We start from the raw sequence: 25,080 nt of genomic DNA on the forward strand, positions 1-25,080 counted from the left end.
GAACTGTAATGATTATTTTCCACCAACAGATGTCAGAATCACAGAAAATGATCATTTTAAGAAGAAAATACTAAAATACTATATACCATGTACCTCATTTTATGTTTATGAACAGTTTCTTGTCATCTATCTGTAGAATGGGTTTTTGCATTGGGCATTACTGCTGTCTTGCATTCTGTAATTAATACTTTTGGTCAATTATTCTGCTATCATAATATTCAGCAGCAGTCCCCTCACTGTAAAACAGACTCTTCAGCTTTTAAGTTCATGTTGATTTTGTTTACACCCCAAGAAAGGTATATAGAAACACAACACATACAATATTTGTGAGTTGTTTTATGGACAGAAGCAACATTATAAGTAAAAACGCCTCACAGTGTGTCTCTTTACTGATGAATCCACCTTGACATTTGCCATTTGTACTAGTTTGGATTCACTCAGATGTTATTGTTACACAGATAACAGATTTAGGACTCAAATAGTACAGCAATTGGAATCAGAATTTATACAGTGCAGTGAAAAAGTATTTAATCCCCTTCCTGATTTTTTAGATTACTTTGCATATTTGTCATACTTAAATATTAAATATCATCAAACAAATTCAAAGTCATTTCTAAGGCATTGCGACTCTAGTGTACGATTATTCACAAATGGAGACTTGCCACTCTTGGGAAGGAGTGGCCAGCATACCACAATTATTCCAAGAACACATCAATGACTCATCCAGGAAGTCACAAAAGAACCCAGAGTAACATCTAAAGAACTGCAGGCCTCACCTACCTCTGTTAACGTCAACAGTAAGAAAGTGACTGGGCAAAAATGGCATCCATGGGAGAGCTGACCAAAAAGAACACAGAGCTTTGTGTTACATTTCCCAAACAACATCTTCATGATCCCCAAGACGCTTGTGAAAATATTCTGCAGACTGATGACAAAAAAGTTAAACTTTTTGGAAGTTTGAGTGCTGTTATATCTCAAATAAAACCAAGACAGTGTTTCATTAACGGAACATCATACCAACAGTCAAACATGGTGTTGGTAGTGTGATGGTCTGGGGCTGCTCTGCTGAACTATCTTGATGAACTATGAATTCTGCTTTATACCAAAAAGTCTTGGAGAAAGACCAACCATCATTTCGTGTTCTGAAGCTCAAGCTCAGGTTATGCAGCAGGACAACACACCAGCAAGTTCACATCTGAATGGCTCAAAAAAAGAAGAAGAAGGTTTTGGAGTGATCTGGCGTGACTTTAATCTTGTTGACATGCTCTGGTGTATGCTTGAAAACCCTCCAGTGTGGTTGAATTAAAATAATTTTACAAAGAAGAGTGCAAAAGTTGTTACTGTTTATCACAAACGTTTGATTGTACTTGTTGCTGCTAAAGGTGGCACAACTGGTTACTGGGTTTCAGGGGCAACTCCAAACCAGGTAGGTTTGGAGCTGTCCTGATACACTCATGAAAATTTTATTATCTTCAACTCTGCCACCTCCACCTTCAGCATTTTTTAGTGCCACTGTCTCTAGACCATACGTCATAACAGGGCTCACTACTTTCTTTCACTCTTGCACTCATCTCCACCCACTCAGCTTTGTTTGCACTCTGTTCTTTGTTTCTCTTGTGCACTGTCCATTGCTTTGCATAGTTGAACTCAGGTATTTAAAACACTAGCCTGATAAGATTAAAGCAACAAAACTACAAACAAAAACTATAGCTGTGAAAATACATTTTAGTTCACTCATTCAGCAGCTGTTTTTGTTATTACCAGAAGACCTTCGACCCTGTCTTTCTGTAAAATATTGTATTAATTTTAAGATTCTGCTACTTACTTTCAAGTATCTCTATAATCTCATTCCTATATATCACTCTAATCTGCTGCATATCCTCCTCACCACTCCTCATACTCTGAGATCCTCCTCCTCTGTTTGCCTGTCCCCTACGAGCTTTAGAGTAACAAGCAAAAAGACTGAAAATTAAATTAAATTAAACTGAAAAGAAAAAAAAAATGAAAGCCGATTAAAAAAACCTCCAAAAACTCTTTATAACACTTTTAACCGATGTTTTTAGCCTGAGACATCGCGGGTGGCGCTATTGCATGCTCGTATAATACCAACACGTTTTACAGTGCGACGAAGAAGAAAGGCCTCCCAGTAGCTAGTGTTACCAGACTGGTCTGGGAATCAGTGACCCATGCATTTTGGATAAGGTAACTGAAAAGAAACAATGTACTCTGGGCGTTTGAAGTCAGTAAAAGTGTTTTCCTCTGGTCTTTAATCTCCAACGAATGGCCCTGTTGTACTTATAGTAGAAGTAAACCGAGTCGCTAGTTTGGTTTTTTTTCGCGATGCCGATAGTTGGTGAACCGAAGACGAACTCCTTAAGCTAACTTGCTAGCATTAGCTCCTTTTAGCTCAACTTACTGCTGCATTCAAGTGCGCACACTGAGCTCCGTTCTTAGGAAACATGCTCTGTTAGTACGGTATATGGTAAGAGTTTTTGCCCTGGTGGGGGTTACAATTTCCATCACAAAGGTTATTTAAATTGCCCAAGTTATAATGTCGAAAGTTGTTAGATTAAATAAATGTTACGTTAAAAGTAATTAAAAAAAATTCTGGCTGTACTTAAACCGGAAAAATGTTGTCTGCCGCCTAATGTAAAATAAAGTGTTTTACGTATTCGAAACGGCGTTTCACACAACATAGCGGTTGTAACTCCTGTGTCTTTTTGGTTTATCATTCAGAGTCGATTAATTTTTATTTTGGATGCAGTAGTGTGTATCCAAAATAAATTTGCAACAGTCAGTTGAACAATATTCTCCTGATCTAAAATAAAGACACTGAAAAGGAAAACAAACTTGAATTTTTCAGCTTGTAAATGAAAACAAAAGAGCATGCCATAGTTTTAGCGTTTCTTAGGAATTGGACTCCCTACGCCACAAAAGAGAGGTGCATTTTCAGCATTGGACTGTTGGCCGTCCTCTTAGGCCAAAGGTAGGCGATTAAGTGAGATTCTGGGACTGTTGTGGAGGGCTGTACCAAGAAGCAATTCTGCATCAATCATCTACCCAGTGATAATTCTATCTTTTTATAAGCTTTTGCTATAATAACTAGAGCCTGGTGGCTAGGTTTTGCTTGTTAAGTAATGAGGTATAATTTCTGCTTCAGGTTCAATAAATACTCAATAAATACAGCTTCAGGTACTGTATTTATTGAGGCTGCTGTCTTTTTAAGAACAGGCAGGTTGCAGTCCTTTGTGCCTTGTTTTATTTAATAGAAACAAGCCCCCACCTCCCCCAAATAACCAGTGGTGATTGTCAGCCACTCTGCCTTTTTATTAGCACTATTCACATTCAGTACATCTGTAAGTTTTTATGTGATGCTCATGATGCAACCGTAGCCCATGGACTTGCTTAGTCACTCTCGACCGACTTAAGATTTCAATGTGGAGATTAAGCTCAGCATCAGGACATATTCACCACATAACTGAATACTGTAGACTAATCTTGTGTTGTGGGTGGATCATCTCAGATGCTGTCTTGGCTGAAGCTTGGTCCAATTTCTTTGGTTTCTTCCTGCCATATGATGGCTTTCGTGTTAGCAGATAGCAAAACTTTTAGTTTTTTTGTTTGTTCATTTTTTAGAACACCTCCAGTCAGAACATGGTTAATCACCTTTAAATAGAAAATAGCCAACTATGTCAATTCTCTTTTGATCACCATCCAATTTTATTGTAAAACGTGGTTGAAAAGACCCATTGATCATTTCAGTGGAGCTGAAAGATTTTGGGCCGTTTATAACACTCAGTGCAGCTTCAGTGTTTGTTTGATTTTTGGTAACCAAAGGAATATTTGGATGCAGAAATGGCTAATGTCATCAGACTTAACCAGATATATTATTAGATGTATATTGGCAGATATTTTTATTCTTTCAAACACATGAATCATAAACAGATTTCCCTGACATTTGGACCAATGTATAGTTATGTGTAGGTGTTTGTGCATTTACGCTCTGCCCACCATCACTCAGATCAGCTGGTTGGCTATTTTGGTCATTTTCTTCTACATAACCCAACTGTATCTACATTGCACATTTAATTATGAATGACAAAACATAAATTTGTACAGAATTTACTTAAGCATAGAACATATGTTCCATGTAACTTTATCTCCTGTGCATGTGTAAATATTAGCTATGTGCTCACATTTACAGGTTGGTGTTTAATTATGTGGCGGGGGGAGAATGGTCCTCGGGCTTTCCAGGCCCCGGTGGATGTTCACGCCAGTGCAGATGGCCAGGTCTATATGTTCAGGAGGAAAACAAATGAATGTGCTACATCTTCAGACGATGAGGAACTCTGTGTCATGGAGTTGGGACCACGGGCTTTCCAGGACCAGAAGGAGGACAGACTGAAAAATGTCCAGCTGCTGGAGCGGGAAGTGTTAGCTGATGATAATCTCAGCAAGCTTGCACTGCAATATGGCTGCAAGGTAAAAGCTTTTTCATAGCTACAGACATTTTTGTAAAATTCTTTTTCTTCATGTGCTAATACTGATGTACATTTGTCACTTTTTCAACAGGTAGCTGATATAAAGCGGGTGAACAACCTAATGCAGGAACAAGATCTATTTGCACTGAAATCCATTAAAATACCAGTTCAGAAACACAGCTTCTTAACTGAGACTTTCTCAAACCCGAGTGATCCTCAAGAAGAAATGCCCCATGCTTCTCAAACACCAGTGGAGCCTCAGAACAAAGCAAGAGCCCAGCCTCATATACAAGAGGCATCAGACTTTCTCATGGAGGTTGACAATGATATAAACAAACTAATTCAAACCACAACTTATCAAGATGAGGATTTTTTGGATAACTCGCAGAAACAACAGAATTTTGGGTTCAAAGGACAGCGTCGGACCAGTTATGGTGCTGACTGGGGAATCAACTGGTGGAACGCTGTAGTTGCCATGGTCCTGATAGGCATCGTCCTTCCATTATTTTACGTAATTTATATTAAAACGAAAGGTGGCGGAAGTGGTGCTCTGCATTCAAACAACACATCAGATGCCTCAAGTATGAGCCTCAGTACGAAAGGGCATAAGGATTTTCACGAACCAGGATAGGAAGGCTTTGATCTTTGGAAAGCCTGAAACGTAATTAATACTATTCTCTTCATGGGCTTGGAAGTAGACCACGATCACAATGATGCAAAATCTTTCAACATTTTAACTCAGTGGAGCCTCTACCTTCAAGTGAAATGTCTGAATACTGTTCTAATTATTGTCACACTTTAGGACACCAGCAATTTGTAATTTTTTGTAAAATACATTTTCATGAAAAATCACTTTTACTGAAAAACAGTTAGCTGATGTCCCAGATCCTCAGGTGCTTCGCTTAATTTGGAGCATTATTGCATGTGCATTGTGAAAATAATCACGCTACAGCCTGAACATCAATAGCATCCACACAGAGTATTTCTCTGGGAGAAAAATGTTTATCACAGTCTGCCTTTACACCACTGTATGAATGGATGAATGGTTCCAGCTCTGACATGTGAAACTAATGCTCAAGTGCCTTGAACCTGTATTTTTTTTTCTTAATGTCCTGCTATGGGGCGACTTCTCTAGTCACGAAAGAAAATCATACTGGTAAAAAGTTTATGAGAAAATTACTCTACTGCTCACATGATGTATTACCTCAGCAAATGGACACTATTCCCAAGAGTTTATGGTCTATCGCTAATTGCAAGTGTAAAACAATAATGAAAAAAGTGTGATTTAGTTAACAGGTAGTGTCCTCGTTTTGTTTGTTTTTTTGAGAGAGGCATTCTTGTGGCGTTCCACATGTGTGCTGCCAACAGGGAACGTGACGTGCAACAACACTCAACATGGTTCAAGAGATTTTCTCCGTCTCTTACTTTTACTTTACACCTCTTCTTTACTTTTGTAAGTGATCTGCTGAGCCTGAGCTCAGCTTTATCTGAGTAGCTTCATCCAAATATGCTTTGGATGGATTATCAGTTTAGAACACCAATATGAGAATGGCCAATGTGCCAAATCAGTGTTTTGGATAGTAGCCTGCAAACCAACGGATGACGACATGGTAATAATGTAGAGTCCAAAACTGTCAGCATTAAGATTTTATCATATTGGTGTCATTTTTAAGGCATCCCAAGAGTATAACATTTATTTTAAACAAGGGTAAACTGTTTTTACACATTGGGATTAGCATCATGTGTGTTTGTTCTCGTCTAATCTTTGTATCTGTGCAATGTACCTCATGACTTTTTAGTACACAGTGCCAAATATGTGAATTTGTTTACGGTAACAATGGAGTGCAATATACTTTATGTTGGTGGTAGTTGTGAACTTTAAAGATAATTAATTTTTAAAGATTCATTATTTTTAAAGAGTGCCTGAGTTCTCTGCCTGATTAAGTGCCTTAATGTCAAGTTTTTATTGTCTTTGCAGACGTCCACCAGGGAAGGCTGATGAATTTGCATGGCTTATGCACATTTTAGTGGCTGGATTATTTTAATTTAATGAACTCAACAAAGGTGTTGAATATATTTGTTGGTGCATTTTTTTTTTTAAGTCAATTCTTGTCCAAGACTGTATTTTGCATGTTCCAGTGTTTGAATACAAAGTTTTAAGTGTGATAGTCTATAAAGTATGCTCTTATGCGGTGGTGGTTTTTAATCCTTTTAATGCACTTGTCTTTGTGTAATAAGATATACACACACGCACACACACAGTTGTACATAGAGACAGAAAACAAACTGATAACAGACTTTTCCCCATAACAATGTTTTTTGATGTATTTAAATTAAAAATGTATTTTTTTGCAGTACCACTGCATATCAAAAGATGGCAGCATGGGCAAGAATCAGAATACTTGATTAATCCCAGAGGATATTATGTGGTCACTGCCAGTGACTGCAGTGATTGGTCACAGCTGGTCCAAGTTAAAACATATAATAAAATAGCTCTAATATAAATTTAAGGTGCTGCTCTTATCACCTCAATGATCTATGAAAGATAGATCAGCTTCTTGGTATGTTTTTAAATTTTGAAATTGTGTATATAATGGATTTTCAGCTTTTGGCAAATGTCTTTATCACAAACCAGGTTGGCAGGATAAATACCTGACATTGGCTACATACAGTACATTATAGTGAAGCTGAGCCTGCTAAGAGTTTGTTCAGTGTGGACTCGGTTACTCTTTATATCCACTAGAAATGTGACCCACTCAGTCTGTGAACAACTGCTGCTGTGTGACAGTAATGGACATCAAAGTCAAAGCGATTTATTTATAAATCAACAAAGACTGCATAAATAGATCAAACTGGCCAGCAGAAATTAAATTTAACTGAGCTCTATAACACAGCCAGCTGAATTTCAAAGCTCCAGAGTGTTATGTTTTCTCACTGCATACAGAAATGACAGCACGCAGTTAGATCAGCATAGCTAAAATTAATAAGAAATTTGGTGCTTGCCCCATGGATGCTCATTGGAGCTGGGAGAATTTGCATCCCTGTGCTGTAGCAATTTAAAAGGACTGGGACAGCTTTAATAATCTAGAGGTTTTTGTTTTGTTTTTTTTAATTTGTACGATTATATCTGTTAAACTAACTGGATACGCATGTTTAAATCCTCTACTGTCAATGGTAACCCTGAAGCCTACATGTTATGGAGAGAATAAGTTATCTTGGTGATTTCCAAAGCTCAATAACAGAAGTTGGGGTTTAGCTGTGTTGCTGCTGAGGCTGCCTTTTATTATTCCCTGACCTGAGACCCCCCCACCCCCATCTCATAGCGACAGCTCATGAACCCTGCTCTGATCTAGCTCCAGGCCACAGAGCTCTGGCATCCTGCCACCTCCAGGCTCAGTCTTATCCTACTGCTGATACATCTTTTTGATATCACTCTAGTTTATTAAGTAGATTTTATTTTTTTTTGCTTGGATATTTAAGGTAAAAAAAAATAGAAAAACATACCAGGAGAAAACGTCAAAGCGAGTGGACTTCAGGTTTGTGAAGACCTACCTTCCTCACAAACCTAAAGTCTAGTTGCCTTCTTTTTTTCAAGCTCTTAAATTATAACCTGGATTATTGAGAACTTACACAGACATACCAGGAGTAAAGCAAAGACTTTGTGCATGGGTGTGCAGTGGAGGTGGTGTCCCAGAAAAGCTGGTTTGGAATCAAGCAGCAGGGCTTTCTTAGAGGTGGGGGTTGAAATGGAGGTTTTTTCCCCCCTCCTGAACAAAGCACAATCATCCAAACAGTCAGAGAGGACGGTAAATAGAGTGAGAAGATTCATGGCCAACCCGAAGCTCTGCAGCTTTAAGAAGTTTGCACACTTGAGCAGCTGGCAGCGGGCCACTTGGCCAACATAAACAGTCCTAATCCTTTTTCCAAGGAGCTTTCAGCACTCATCTCTCTGGCACATCGGGCACGGACTCACTCTCTCTCCGACATTCCTGTCTGTTTGGAGTTATGCGGAGACGTCACCAGGAGGCACTGTGGCACTAACAGTGTACATACTGTTGGGTTTATGCTGTTGATCATTATTCACTGCTAAGGTATGTGCCTTCCTTTGATTTTCCCATGAAGCGAAGCAGGTCTCAGTTTTCACTCTTTCTTAGCAGGAATGGAGGCCTGGTTTCAAAATGTAATGCGACTTGAAACGCAACAGAAGTAGGGGGCATGTTCACAGCATTGGCGTTGTCAGGAGTTAAACTGGTGACTTTTACATGGTCACCTTTTCCTTTAACGCCAAACTTTTTAAAAAAACGAATTTCAGCTTTATTTGTGAAACTACATGTTTCTTTAAGCTTGGCGTAATTTCTAGGATCATCTTACGAAATACTCAAAGGTAGAAACTGAAAACCTGAAATCCACAGCGCAAATGTAAGAATAGTAGAGGAAATGAATATCTTTAAAAAGCACACACGCGCATAGTGATTCTTATTTTAAACAAAATTCAGTCGAGATATTTTTCGCGCCCGTGTGGGGCTACAGTCTGTTTCTACAGGGCAGGGAGATCCCGGGTTTTGATTTCCTACGCTCCCAGGGGGATTTGGCAGACACAGGGTAATTTGTAGTGAAATTTCCAGCGCAGTTTGTTTTGCAGGTGGCTGAGAATGAAGGCAGGGCGTGGTGGGGAATGAGAGAAGCAATTTGCTGTCTGTGGCATGTGAATGTGTGTTTTGTTACACAGCAGTAGCCTAGGTTTTAGTTGTAGCCGGTATGTGCTATGGTTAGGCCTGGATTGATGGAAGGGAGGCAGCATTCACAAGTCACAGAGAAACCATGAAAAGTGAGTAAAGACTGTACACGAAATAGATTATTGCATATGCATATATTTAATACTTTATTTGACGTCTTTTTAAATTAATCAAGATATCTTTTGACAAGACAATCCATTCAACTGAAAGAGATTACTTTTCACCCTTTTGTGCACCCACATGAAAAGGCACTATCAGTTTGACACAGGAGTCAAAAAGCACTGCGAAAGAGGTCACATGACAAAGCAACATGAGTATGGATTTGAAAGGTCCTGCCAGAAGACGTTTCAGCCTTGCAGACTTTGGAGTGGATTCAATTAAAAAGTCGTCACTTTGAATCTCCAGCCAGAATTTCAGAGTTTAAATCCGCTCCAGATGTTCTAGCGCCACTTGAAGAACACACAAGGTGTCAGAGAATAAGCTCAGAATGAAATGTGTTTTAACCCGCATATCTTTTGTCTTACATCAAGACTATCACAACTAATTCACCAGGAAAAAAAAAAAAAAGGAGACAAAATGTGCTTCTCCAAGAATACAGCTTTTTAAAGAAATGAATGGAAATGCATACTATATTGCGTGCATGCTGTATGTTATCCCTGGACTGACAACACAGCTGGATGGAGAATGTGATGTTCTGTCAGTTATGTTCTTGCAGGCGTGGCTGTTTTTCTTTCTCTGTTGCCGTGGAGGAACCAATTGTGCAGCACCTGTTTTAAATTCCACCCAGTGCTTGAAAGGTCTTCGCTTGACGGATTGTTGTAGTCAGACTACACAGATGGATTATATGAAGAGGGCAAAGTTACATAGTCTTTCATTAAAGTTGTCTGTTGAGTCTTTGTGACACCTAGAATAGTCTCGAAGCTCCAGTGCTGTATCTGGTGTCCGCAGTTTGATTGTTCAAACTAGTGAGCTTTCCCTACTCCACTTTTCACATGTTGTCAGTGCCTGAGGTATACATACTGCACAATACCATAGCAGTATCAATATACTGTACTACTGCTTACTATTGCTTACAGCAATTCTTTGTTTGCATATCATATAATGCACCTCAGTGTTGCCAGTTGTTTACAAGGGTATCAACTCTGCATTCTTTATGTTTAAAAATTTTGAATTCAAGAACACAGTTTTTATATTATTTTTAGAAACGCTGTGACCCAATATGTGCCCATATTGGGATTCAATGCAACAGCACAAAACATGGCTTTAATATTAAAAAAACATAGTATCAAGTCAGTAAATTTCAAATGCAGAGAAAAATATACTGTGTACTTGTGGTTTGCATGCAACGCAAAAGATAAACAAGATACAGAAATCCAAAATGCTCCCAGCACATTAATGGGTGTGTGAGGCCTTCCACTAACATATGTCTGCTGTTACCATTGGGCTCAGGACTCACGTACTATATCTACCTGATTCTTTATTTTAAAAAGCAACCAGTGATACACAAAATTTAAATTAATGTAACTTCAATTAAAGTCAGTAAGTAAAAAATAAAGAAATAAAGACAATCAGGTAACATATTAGCTCCTGCTAGTTTCTGGATATTGTGAAAAATAACTGATCGTATTTCTTAGTAATTGCAATTTCCTTTATTTTTCAGTAGAGTAATACAAGGACATCGTCCTTTTCATTTCGTTTGGGGTTTTTTGCTATATAATATATTTATTGTTACAATGCTCAAGATAGAACTACACTAACCTATATAAATTAGCATGAACACATACTAGGAATTAAAAACCGACAAAAAACATACATTCTCTCCATTTTTTTAATTATCTAAATAAATGTATTTAGTAATGCGTTCCAGGAAGCATCATATCACTTGTAGTAGTGAGATGATACAAATACCTCAAACAGTATTTTTAGACATCCTCCTGAGAATCCTGTGCTCTCAGGAGTTTTCTCTCGTGTTGAGCCGTGGGGGAGCTGCAGAGCCATGACGACTCGACCCCTAAATTATTTTTCATCCACTTCCTCATCTTCGCACTCTTTTGCTCTTGTGGTAATTTGTTCATTTACCTGTAGAGCTTATTTTTCACATTTAATCCTTTTTATCATTCAATTGGTCTTGTTATGGAAAGATGTTTTGTTTGACTGATGATCATTATAGTTCATGGTCATTGCAGTTTGAGAATTTGATTTTTACACACCAACAGATATTTTTGCAAATATCTTTAAACTATTTTTTAAAATCCTTTTTTATTTGGTGTCACTGGGGTCATCTACATCATGAGATCAAATTTTCCCTTCTTTGTGTCCTTGTTATCTGCAAAGGACAATGGAAAATGCTGGCAGGTAGAAAGAATCCACTGAGACAGGCATGGATGAAGGGGGGATAATTGGTTGGACATGCTGCTCTAAATCACTGTATCCAAGTCAAGCGAACACCTGCTAAGCCTAAAGAAGCACAACAAGGCAATAAACCGGAGGTTCGAAATGCGCTCTGATAGCACATTACACCTGATAAAATTAAACTCTTATCTGCAACCCCCCTCTGAACCCATGTCCTCTAATTACAGCCTCACTACAGAAGCTTTTAGTAAATACAGGGGAAACAGAGTTTGGTAGAAGCTGTGAAACCAGAAATTAGGTGGGCGCCTTTATACACACCTTCAGTGACACTAGTAAACAATGCGCAGAGATATCTACTTTTTTCTTACAGCTTTATTTTAAACCATCTTTGAAACTCTGTTCTAAAAAGGTTTTGCAAACACACACAAAAAAGTAATAATTTGAATAAAGACACAAAGCACAACCCGCACTGACAGCAAAAATAAAAACACTGCAGGGCAAAGCAGTTTGGAATAATATGTGAAGCAAACACAAGCACACACAGGTTTGGAACATTTTGGGTTCTGCTCATCAGACACTATATCACTGCAGCCATACAATTAGAGTTTTGCTTTTCTTCAAAATAGTTTACTGTGGCAAAATCGACGCATTTGAGGCAAAAAAACCAGAAGAAATGAGGTTAGATCTTGCCTTCTTTGTGGGTCAGGCCTTAAAACACATCTCATGTGATGTTGTCTTTAACAACACAGTGTGCTAAGGATTCCCTGGAGTGCGGTATCTGAGTGTAAAGCAGCACGTTTTGCAGACAATGCAGTGTCACTGAAGCAGAAAACGTGCATTTAGTTTGGCAGGTTTGGTAAATGCATTGTGTTGATGGGGAACTACAACAGGGAAAGTCTCTGTATTTTGAATTAAGATATGGAAAGATTTTCATTTTATGTGGATGGAGAATATATTTCCATCTTTTATTCCATTCTGCCTTCTGCATACCAAATTAAACACTTAAGACTCACTGGCTTTCAATCTACTGACTAAAGAGACAATTACTCTGTTGTTTTTTTTAAGCCTTTAAGACATTTTCAAGGCCTTAATGCAAAATCCAGCCTCTTGATCTTAGCTGCAGAGATGTGTGTAAAACAGCTGTGTCAGACCAGGTGCGGTTCGTTCATTTTTCCAGTCACAATTTATGCACAATTTATACCACAATTCCTGGCGGATAATTCGTAGCTCCTCTCTGCCAGATGAATACTGTTAAAAGTGGATGGTTTTTAAACTGGAACAGGAATGCCCCCGCACACTGGTAGGGGATTCCTGTTGTTAGTAGTCTCTGCGGTTTTATTCCATTCAAGGACTTTGGGGATTTTTGTGAAATAAAAGGGAGGATAATGCAAGTATGTAGACTGTAGTGAGTGTTAATGATATGAAAATCCTCCCCTGTCCTTCTCATTCAAGTCACATCACACCGAGTGTATTGTTAACAACAACTGGAACAATCTCGTGGACATATTGTGAAAACACACAATAACAGTAATTATGCCAGGAGACAAAAATCACCCCAGCACTCCAGCTGTGAGCCCAATACAGCAATTTATGTGGAAGATGACATGGGTAATGAAAACCACTTGCTTCTGGACTCCATAAATTCTCTCAGGACTCGGAGATTCCAGGGCTCAAAAGTCTGCTCATCCCTCTGAAGTGCTTGAAAAACACATTGCACGTCACGCTGACAGATGCCGAATTTCCTGCCTTTCGCATGTGTTCCCATGCAGATGTTCCTGGAGGTGTCTTTCAAAGGAAAAGTTATTTGCTTGCGAAAACTGTGCTCACATGTGCTGTTTCTCACATGTCCACGCAAAGGTTGGTGTTTGCAAGTCATTTCTATCATTTCCTCATAGAGTAACGCCCAAGATAAGTGCTAACAAATGCACCTATTTAATATAAATATTGATAACAGATATATGCTAATTATTCTATTATTTGTTACACAAGTGTTGGACATTACATTTCTAGGCTACATCTTATCCTTGACTGTCAAGCAGAGCATTTCTGAATGTTAAGGTCAAACAAAGCTAAAGAAAGGAAAACAGTGTACTTGAATAACAGTGAGGATGGGCAAAGGGAACAAGCATCTATCTTTCATCACAGAACTCACAAAGCTGCCATACAAGCGGGAATACTTGTCAGACCTTTCCCTTTGGCAGGCAGTCCCCGATCCAAGGCCAGATAGAGACGGAGATGGACCCTTTATAACTCGAGACCGAATTGTAACCTTGAATATAATTTGCCATTGGGGAGACAGACAAAAGCTGGCTGTGGAAGGACCTTTTCAGTTCAAAACAAGGCTGATGACTGCAAGCAACCTTGATCGGCTATTTATATTTTGACGTTTTATAGATACAAATATGCAGGCTTGGAAAATTAAAACCGATCCATGTGTTTGTGTGCACAGTCAGCTTGATTACTCATTAATTGCGCTTGCAGTCTCCAGACGCAAGCAGATCTTTCAGCAGATTACAGCCGGCGCATAAATTCAGGGTTATGGCTGCAATTTTTTTATGTTCTACTGCATGAGAGATGGAAAATTAAGACTTTTGTAATAACAGGAAAAAACTTCAGCAAGGGATGTGCAGTCCAATTGCTAATCTAATTATAGCTGCTCACATCTAAACGCAGACTTTCTTGTAGGCAGATCTTCTTCAAGTAAAGTGCTATCAATAGAAACTTACTTACCTGCACTGATCGAGGTATTAGCTGCTCTCATACTTGAAATGGAGAAAAATGCAGCAGGATTGTTCATTGTGCTTTAGCTAACAGCTCAGTTAGAAATAGACATGAACACAGTAGTATGCTGGCAGTGTAAGTAAAAGTAAGTTCAATTCACGTACAAAGAAGATTATTAATTTTTTAATGCACTTTTTAAGCCATGAGGTGGTAAAATCCTGCACCAGACTCTACAACCCACCAAAAGGAAACGGAGAGTACTTTGCCAACAGCAAAGGCAATATATTTCATAAACTGTTTACTTGGGGTACTATAATGTTGAGTCAGAGGCTGTTTGATGTCAGGATTTATCCTTTGAGGACCACAAACATTTCACTGACAACCATTCAGTTTTTTTTTTATTTAATTTTGTATTTATTTATTTTTTGCTGACCAGCTGGTTGCAATTACCCTGGGGCTGAGCCGACAGCATGGCTAAAAATACGTCCCGTCCCATTTAAAGAAAAATCTTTAGGCCAAATAATTGCCAATCTCAAATGCTGGAAACTCTAATCAGTGAGGCAGGAGAATTGGAATGAATTATCTGACTAAGCTACAAAAATATTCATAAGAAGGTCACTTATGTTCAGCTTGTGAAAGGTTTCTGGATCAAGTTGTTGTAGGATTTTAAAGTCCTTTTTTGTAATCAATGCTGCAAAAGCACCATATCTCATAAAGCACCTTCCTCAACTTTCCTCAGTCCCAATGAAGCCCATCACAGAGATACTTGTGCATCAGCAAATGCCCTTGAAGCAGAGCTAATCAGCTCTTTTCAACTGTAGGCATAGATGCTCTTGCTTTAGTAGTACGAAGATAGCAATCAGGATTAGTGGAATATGCCCCTTGAGAAATGTAAGCACTCTCTTCTGCCTGTGTCTCTCAGCTCTGTGATAAATCCCAGGCCTGCACTTGTGTACAGAAAAAGATCACAGAGCTGCACTGAGCCTCAGACTTGCTGTGGTCTGTCTTAATACTGTAGATGCTGCTAAATATTCAAGTAGATTCAAGCATGCACACACTTTTGGGGGCAAATTAAAGTTAATAAAAGGCAGATGCACAAAGTTGCAAAAACATTTTACATATTTCATTACACTTTCTACATGATTTAGAGTTCTGGAAAATCAAAAAAGCCAATAATGAACAGAAATAGCCTTTGTTTGGGGAGGAGAACTTTTACTGCACTCGTGTCTCATAAATGGGATATGATTGCTGGAAAGAGACATTGCTGCTGAGTTTTTCATTTATTAAATTTAACATGCTGCCACATTGAGTGTCACAAGGTGAGTGCATTTTATATGTGCCATCTATCCTTCCATCCACTTATTCGATTCAGGGCCACAGGGGGATGGAGCCCATCAGCTGTCATAGAGCAAGAGGCGGGATACAACCAGGACAGGTCTTCAATCTATCACAGGGCCAGGCAGAGCAGCAGACAGCCAATCACGGTCACATTCACACCTGTGGGCAATTTTGAAACACCAATTAACCTCACCTCATGCATTTCTATGGACTGTGGGAAGAAGCTTGAGTAACTGAAGAAAACTCACACAAGCAACATACAAACTCCAGACTCCCAGCTGGCCAGTAGATTTGAACCCACCATCTTCTTACTCTTGCTAGGTGCGAACCACTGTGCTTTTCCTGTATTATAAATATATTTACATATATATATATATATATATATATATATATATATATATATATATATATATATATATATATATATATATATATATATATATACATATATACACACATATATATATATATATATATATATATATATATATATATATATATATATATATATATATATATATATATATATATATATATATATATATATATATATATATATATATATATATATATATATATATATATATAGCAGTCATGTAAGTTGCCAGACTGTAGAGATATCAGATGAGAAATCTGCCTTCACTTCACTTCACTGTAATAGAACTAATAAATAATATATATATATATATATATATATATATATATATATATATATATATATATATATATATATATATATATATATATATATATATATATATATATATATATATATATATATATATATATATATATATATATATATATATATATATATATATATATATATATATATATATATATATATATATATATATATATATATATGCATATATATTATTTATTAGTTCTATTACAGTGAAGTGAAGGCAGATTTCTACATCTGATATCTCACAGTCTGGCAACTTACATGACTGCAGTCTGGATGGCTTAAGTAATACTGCTCAGAGGAAAAGCTGATAGATTTTCTTTAGTAAGCATTTAAATATACATACAAACATGCATATGAATCCATCTATACAGGAGTCAAGAATTCATTTTATTTAGAGCTAACAGATGGGGAAAACTGACTCTTTAATATGAAACTGATCAGCTATGAACTGGGGAAGTTATTCGACACACTCTATAGTCGTCGCTCTGATCGCGTTAGATGGGGTACATGAAAACACCCTTTTTTCAAACTGATGTTTATTTGATTGTATTGCACATATATATATCCTTCTTTATGGATGCACTGAGAAAATCACACTTGCTCATCCCCCCCCACACACACACTCTCTGGACTTGATATGATTTTCCCTGAGCTGATATGTTTTTCTGACCTGATTTGTGCTTCCATGGATACAGCTGCAGAAGGAAGAGTGGGGGAATGGAAAACATGATTCCTTTCTATGCCTGCATGTACGCTGTACACAGGCTGTTTGTGTGTGTCAGAGCGTTCACACTGAAGCCTCCCAGCACACTGTAACCTTGTGTAAAGGTCAGGCTTTTGGTCCAAGCTTGAAAAATAAAGTCAGATCAGTGATGAGGTGCGCTTCCAACTTTAAGCTTCATGTAGTGTAACAGCCACTGTGTAAATCATGTGTATGTGTGCTGTTCTGTCACTCAGTTAGTCAGACTAGTAAACTCTAAGTGCTGTAATAGCAGACCATGTGTCAGTTCCAGTAATCAGCTGACAGTGTTGCACTGGACATTTTTTTTGTGGAGTGGGGGATAATGTTGTGGTAAACCATAGCTGAACTTCTGTGGGGGGTTTTTTAGTTCTATTGAGCTGCTGTTTGCTTTCTGTGGTCAATTTGTGGAAACAAAGAGGATGCTTTGTGTTGTTTATTTGTATGTCTTCATTATTATTCTTATTACTTAAATGCGCGGGCTGCTTTGCTCTAAAGACAGCAACATTGTTCCCCGAACCATTGGATGCACGCACAAACACTCATGGCGGCAGACGCACAGAGACCAACTGCTTACTTTCTTTGTTGACACGCTTTTGAACATGTTTGAGTGTGTTCACATTAAGGTCATTTTTTCTTTTAAGTGGGTGGCAAAGTCAGTGAGTTTTAACAGATTTAACTGTTGACAGACCTGCTCTCCTTGTAGACATGCAATGGCATTCCCCTTTAGCCATTTCCCTGGTTCACAGTTCGAGCATGGCTACATGAAGTGCACTCAGTAGTTGGCATTTTGGCCAAGTGTACGGGGAGGGACTACCAAAACATTTTCAACCAGCAGATCAAAGGACATGTTGTTTTAACAAGCTTTTTAGCTATTGACATTTATAAGAGTTTATGCATGTTACATTTTTTTATTCACTTTGAAAAAATTTTTGCATATGAGATTAGAGGAGTTGCCCCGGCTTTTGTAACAACAGTAGTAAAATGTTGCCATTTTCATTTCCAGTAAAAAACTGGTCTTCCGTTATCAATACCCCTGTTAAAACACATAGTTTAATGCATGTAACTGTACAAATAAAAATACCAATTAAGAAACAAAATAATTTAGAGGGTCAGTTATTTCGTGTATTGTAAGTTGGGTTTTTTAAATAACATTTTGAAATTAATTTTCCTCATTTATATGTCTCTCCTGTCACAACCACAAAAAGTGATTTCTGTCTCCAGCTGGAATCAAACTTTTTGCTTGCAAAGTGACTTCGTAAACCACCGTAATGTGCTCAGTGTGCTCATCAAATCTGAAAGACTGACACAAAAACCTGCCAAACTGTCATCAGTCAGACTCTTTGTGTCTGCATACACACAGATAACAAATAAAGTACAAAAGCGAAAATGATCTCAGGAATGCGGGTGGGTCGTTCGAGGAGCTCCAAGCGTTTCAAGGCGAATTTGTCCTTCAATTTTCAGAATCAAAATAAATCCCTACCTTTATCCATGCTTGGAGAATAAACACACCTTTCTGTTCACAGCTTATTTGAGCAGTGGACAGAGGAGATGCTGAGCTGCCAAACTGCTCCCGGGCTCTCTTCATTGTCACCATCTGGTTCTGCTTGACACCTGAGAGGTTTTCCAAGGTGTTCTCTAAGCCTCATCAGGTGCAATCATTGAAGCTCCTCTCAGCACGGCAATGAGTGAGTGACAACAGCTTCCCAGAGATAAGAGCAGAGTGAGAGAAAGAACTCCGGATAGCAGTGATCCCTCACTCTGTGTGTGTGTGTGTGTGTGTGTGTGTGTGTGTGTGTGTGTGTGTGTGTGTGTGTGTGTGTGTGTGTGTGTGTGTGTGTGTGTGTGTGTGTGTGTGTGTGTGTGTGTGTGTGTGTTTGCGGGTCTGTGTGCCCTGTATCTGTCTGTGCAGGTGATGAGTGAGAATCAAGCCCAAGGGGGATCACGTCACCGTAGAGATAGCCACCATTGCCTAGCAACCTCAGCCTTCAGGCCGACTGGAGGAAGTGCAAAGAGAAAGCTGATCCAATTCAAAAATATGCTCCTTTTCAAGCAGACAAATGCCTAAATTGGAAGAAAAAAAACCACATTCTGCCTTTGTTTTGTGTCTTTGAAGGACAAAGCTGTGAAAATCCTGTATTTTTGTTAGTGTCAACAAAATCCCATTGAGAGACCAGAAGAAGCAACATTGTCTGTGGAAAACAGACATGAGTGAGCAATACAACCAGAATAATAAGTTCTTTCATTGTGTAGAAATGCATTTCTATTGTATAGACAAAAAAACTATTAGGAGTGTAATTCATTGTTGCTATTTTTTTATGCGGGAATTATCACAATAGTTTTATCATTGCTGTGATTTACAGTCTAACGTGCAGAATTTCTGTAAAACCTTCGATAAAAAAGTCATTACTGAGCTGCTCTGAAGGCTGCACATTGTGAATGTATAAATGTGTATCCAAAGGCCTCTGCCTAATGTGAGATGTCCTCTATAAATCCATTCTATTACGAGGTGTCACTTCATCCCCCCCTGGCCTACAGCGTCCAGAGTCTGAGCTCATTTCAGTCGTGTTAGTAGACAAATTATTGTCTTCCTGCTAGACACCTCCCTGACAAGGCGCGTCAATACTGCAGGTGCAGTTGTGCCTGAAATTGCTTTGTTTAAACTTGTCAAGTTGGAATGGAGATTTTCAAAAAGGATTTGTCCCAATTTGCACGGCTAAAGCTCGCTGCAAACCTACAGAGAGTTACACTCCACACTGCTGTTGTTTTTTAAAGAGACCATTTTTAGAATTTGAATTTTGATGCTTGCTTTTTAAAAAGGGGGCTGCCAGTACCGAAAACTTTGTTCCCTCTCATTATAATACATTTTTGGTTTTCTAAATATTGATGTGTACTTCTTTTCCCCTCTCCTCCTTCTGTTACGCTTATTAAACAGAACAGCTCAGACATGGAATGTCAAAATATGTGAAAAATAATAAATCACATTAAAGTTTGAGGAGATTCAGAAGGTTTTTTTCATGTAAAATGGACAGTTTCCTTCATAATTGAGTGCATTCACATAATATCTCTGCTTCTTCTTCTTCTTCTTCAGTAATGTCATTGTAACACACTGAAAACATGGAAATTTCTATTCAGCCAATTGCATGGCAGCAGCTTATTGCATTTAGGCATATATTCATGGTCAAGGCAACCTTCTGAACAGCACACTGAGCATCAGAATAGGAAACAAAGGTGATTTCAGTGACTTTGAATGTGGCATGATTGTTGGTGCTAGATGAACTGCTGTTCTAGAGAGAGTTTTCTGCCCAACCAGTGTCGAGGTTGTTTTCAAGGAATGGTCCACAAAGGGTAAAATATCCAGTGAGCGGCATTTCTCTTGGCAACAACGCCTTGTTAATGCCAGAAATCAGAGGAGAATGCTGAGACTGCTCAGATACACAAATGATTGCTCATTACAACAAAGGTATGCAAAACCCACATCTAACCTTACAGTACATGGGCTATGGCAGCAGAAGACCACACTGGGTGCCTCTCCTGTCAGCTAAGGACAGGAAATTGATACTACAATTAGAACAGACAATGGATTCAGCAACATTCAGATGGTAGGGTCAGAATTTTGCATAAACAACATGAAAGCATGGATCCATCCTGCCTTGGATCAACAGATCAGGCTGCTGGTGAGGAAATGATGTGGGGAATATTTTATTGGAACACTTTGGGCTCCTTAGTACCAACTGAGCATTGTTTAAACACTACAGCCTAGCTGATGGTAGGGTTCATTGCACTCCACAGCCACCAGATCTGAATCCAATATAGCACCTCTGGGATGCTGTCAAACAGGAAATCCTCATTATGGAATTTCAACTGTGTGATGCTGTGATGTCAACATGGACCAAAATCTCTGAGGAAGGTTTTCAGCACCTTGTTGAAGGCACATCTTCCAACCTGGCACTAGCAAAGTGTAACTAAGAAAGTGTATAATGAGCATATAGCACGCATCTATTGTTGTACCTTTTCTGTCGTGACACTTTGATTTTCCTTCAATAAAAGACACGCTGACATCTCACCGAAAACACCGCCGAGGTTTCTGTTAAGCTAAAAGTTCCTTTACCATTCACACATCAACGGACATTTCATCTGCATTCATCCATTTCTTTCTTTTCACTTGACGTTCCAGCAGCTTTCAGCTGCTTACTCTGACTGACACTTCAAGACCTTTTCTCACGTCTCAGGTATTCTCCTATGAGCAACAAGGAAAATGTCTTCAGCTCATCTAAGTCACACAACTTCCAGCCTCGCTCCAGCGCTTACGGTTCAGTCGACACTTTAACTAACAATCACCTCTTATTTTATGTACTCAAACCGCCGCAGTCTCTTCAACATGTCTGACATCTGAGCTGCTTTGAGTGCCTCAACTTCAGCTGAATTTTCAGCACTTTTAATTTGATTGATACTTCAGCTGCACTCAGACCTTATACTTAAACTGACAGTTTAACTTAAGTCACTGCGTTCACCCGCTGTACACCCATGCATTTAAGCTAATACAGTTTCGCCTGCTGGTATTTTGAACTGTGACTTTATATTGCATGCAGTACAGACTGTATATATTCTCTAAGGAAAAGCTCTAAAGTCTTAGCTTATGCCTTTTGATATGAAGGTGCCTCAAACTTTAGTAAGAGTAATATATTTTACTTGCAGTCAAATCTAAATTGTGCATACTGGAAAAATGCAACGTGACACTGTCATTTTCACAGGTGTCAGGATCAGTTTAAGTTCAAATAATGTAAACTGTGAGCGCTTTAGAAGCCCAATGCATAGATTATACTGGCTTGAACTGTCTGTTCCCCCAATTTGTTCACAGGACAAAGGGCCGTGATGCACATTCCTGAGAGCAGCAGCGGAGAAACATTCCATCCACTGTTTGTAATTGTTCACAGCTGTATGGAGAGCCTGCTTCCTATTTGTCACATTCACGGGTCAACCGTTACCATATTTTTCATAATCACTTGCAAAATAGAAGTAAAGCTCTAGAAGGAAGAGAGTGTTTGTGTACACTTACTTCAGTAGGTGAAGTGGTGCAGCTGTAAGCCTTCCTAGCCCTCTGCTACTTGGTCACTGTATGTGCCGTGCTATTGTGAAGACGCGCCCACCATTTATCTATTGAAGCAGACGAGTGTAAATAATGCCCTGTCAAGTGTTTCTGTCGAATTTTGACATTAGAATGAGGTTGTTGCTGTAATGAAGGCGTCTCTTCTTGTTGGGTTTGAAGCATCAGAGCCTGGGATACAGATTTTTGATGATCCAGTTTCTTTATCATTGTCTCTTATTTTAAATCAAGAAGTAATTTAGATTTGCACGATTTAGAAGTGTACCAGTGTTTATATTTGTAAAGACCAGAGAAAAGTTAGAGAATTTTTTTCCCAGTCATAGCGTTCTCTCGTTTTGAGCCACTCTAGAGGCACAATTTTTAAAAAAAATAGCTGTTATGATTATGTGTGCATGCTCATGTGTGGCTTTGTGTACATGGCTGTCTGTTTGTGCAGGTGGCACAAGAATGCAGCGGTGTGCACAATATGTGCTTGAGCTGAGAGTGAATGGAGTGGCTCAGCACTTGAAAACAGCTCTGCATAACAGTCAGCTTTATTGTTTATAATCGCACTCTGTAACAAAGTGTGGATCATGTAGATCGCAGGAAGACAGCTTACATCTCATGCTGCAGTAGTTCTTTGCAGATCATTTGAAACCAGCCTCGTGAAAAAAAAAAAAAAGGATAAAGAGCAAGGCAAACACTTACTGTCTTTGTTTAACACACGGATTACCAAATGATATTTTTAATGCCCATTGTTTCAAAAACCAACAACAAACACGACATATTCATGCTAAGGAACTGACATCAGCCGGAGCACAAAACCTCAGTCATCTTCTCCGAGTAAATCACTTTGCCCAAGCCACGAAATTATAGCTTCTAAGCTTGTGGGCAAGAGAATGTGACTGAAGGTTTTTCTTGTGGACCGGGGTTATGTTTTCAGGAACCACAGACCTAAAAAGCCCAGGACCTGGTGCCAGTAGAGGGCGTTGTAGCTCCTACTGTAAGGCCACTAGAAACAAAATCTAGGTCCTGGTGCATGCAAATGCTGTTTGCTGTGACCAGCTTAAATATTAGAAACTAAAGTCATGTCTCATCTACGGCACTGTGGCATTGCATTTGGATTTAATATTTACTCTAATACCTCATCTGTCATGCGTTTTCATTATCAGCGATGAGTGAGACAGTGGTTCCAACAGGCAAGAACCCAAAAGCCAAACAATGTGATGGTCTTGTTGCAAAACTCTATGGTGTTTTCTTGTTTTGACTATGTATTAAATATGTGCGTCTGTCCCTGTACTGAAGCCCGTCTCCTCTGTATGGGACCAGAGGATCAAACAGTTTGACATTCTTGACTGCCTCTTTGTTTTTTGGGGGGGTTTTTTTAATCTGCAAAAGTGTAGTTATGTTACTTTAATGACATGTGGTGCATTAATGTGTGTTCGTGTGCATGCGTATGCATGTGTTTGCTCGTGCAGAGCTGTATGGTAATGTGGTGTTGTGGGTTGCAATGCCCCCCCCCCCTCCTCTCTGCTGCTCTGAAACAAAACAGCTGCCTAGGCTGCTTCGCCTCCAGCTGCTTCCAAATTGTCCTGCCATTAAGCTATTATATGTTTACAACCACAGCACTGAGTAGGCCCGCTAGGTGCTAGAAGTCCCGATGATCTTCCTCTGTTGTAATGGATCATTATCCTGGTTCCTTTTTTACACAGCTTTCACCATGCTGTAATTAGCTGTTATACAATTAGGCACACCACCTTAACTGTGCTGTAAAGGTGTCAGGCAAGACTCTGTACTGTACTGATGACCTGAATATGTCACTTTGGCACAGATGCACAAGAAACCAGAATAATCCATTATATATGTAACAGTTTTATAGTTGACGCCGTACTAAATTTTCAACTTGTGCCAACATGCGAAGGAGTTATGCACCAGTCCATCTGAATTATTTCCCCTGATACTGTGGATCTATTATTTGATGCAAACAAGATTCTTGCTCTCTAGCATAAGGTTGAACTCTCATTTATTCTTCATGTCAGGCTGCTAGAGTTGTGGGAGAGTGCCTATTCAGAGGCGAGAAGCATGAACACATTGATCTTATTTGGACAGGCTTTTGTCTGGGACATATCCAAACCCAAACAGCCAGAGGAAGGACCACAACAGGGTGTAAGTAATTCTCTTGCAATCCAGATGCACTCTGCATAGGTTACACACAGAGCGAAGCCACTTGTATCACTCAGTGTTTTTGCTTTATCTAGCGTGTAATGACTTATTAAACTGATGCACTGTCCCGTAGCTTTCTGTCCTGTTTTGTGCCGTTTTAAAGAGTAGTTATTATTACTCTTATTTGAACTCACTCGGCTTCAAACTGAGCTGTAAGTTGTGTGCCAAAGAGGTGTTTCTTTGTCAAGACATGTAGCCCACAGTACATCTGGTTTATGTTATGACAACACTGCTTTAAGAAGCTGCTTGTATACAACTGTTTCTCATTACAAAATGATTCTGTAGTCCACATATTTAAGATATATCTATGAAACAAAAACTCGAGTTTCTTTACCGAACTGACTTTATCAAAAATAATAATAAAAAAATAACACAGGAAGAGGGCTGCATCTCTTTTCTATATTTCAGTTTAGCGTTGGATTTTTCTTAGACCTATTAGGATCCATTACTGTTATGTCTATCACTTGTGCTTTTTTTGTCCTAGCTTTACATGTATTAATGCAAACAGTGTTTTGATAAGAGAAGATATCTTAAAATGGCAAAAATAGTTCATACATATTCATTTTAATTCCAGGTGTCAAAGGGTGACAGGCAGGACCCTGGACAGGTCACCAGCCTGTCGCAGCAACAATAGCTCAGTTTAAACCTGTGAATTTTCTATTAGCTAGGTTGGAAGATATTTTCATTTTGATTTAAACATCAGCTAAAAATAT

General features: G+C 38.7%; 1 protein-coding gene and 1 long non-coding RNA gene across 2 annotated transcripts; both read left to right on the forward strand.

Annotated features, from left to right (window-relative positions):
- The first annotated feature begins 2,126 nt into the window (after positions 1-2,126).
- On the forward strand, positions 2,127-6,696 carry lysmd4 (LysM, putative peptidoglycan-binding, domain containing 4). Its single transcript, XM_031731231.2, has 3 exons — positions 2,127-2,202; positions 4,205-4,482; positions 4,573-6,696. Exons 2-3 carry the CDS (start codon positions 4,219-4,221, stop codon positions 5,110-5,112), a joined length of 804 nt encoding a protein of 267 aa, XP_031587091.1. The 5' UTR covers positions 2,127-2,202; positions 4,205-4,218; the 3' UTR covers positions 5,113-6,696.
- Positions 6,697-8,445: 1,749 nt separating this feature from the next.
- Positions 8,446-19,923, forward strand: LOC120440830. Its single transcript, XR_005613554.1, has 3 exons — positions 8,446-8,572; positions 18,585-18,746; positions 18,971-19,923. It is a non-coding gene; the product is annotated as an uncharacterized LOC120440830 (long non-coding RNA).
- Positions 19,924-25,080: the final 5,157 nt, after the last annotated feature.

Source organism: Oreochromis aureus, linkage group 7 (assembly GCF_013358895.1).
Source record: "Oreochromis aureus strain Israel breed Guangdong linkage group 7, ZZ_aureus, whole genome shotgun sequence".
Lineage (NCBI taxonomy): Eukaryota > Metazoa > Chordata > Actinopteri > Cichliformes > Cichlidae > Oreochromis > Oreochromis aureus.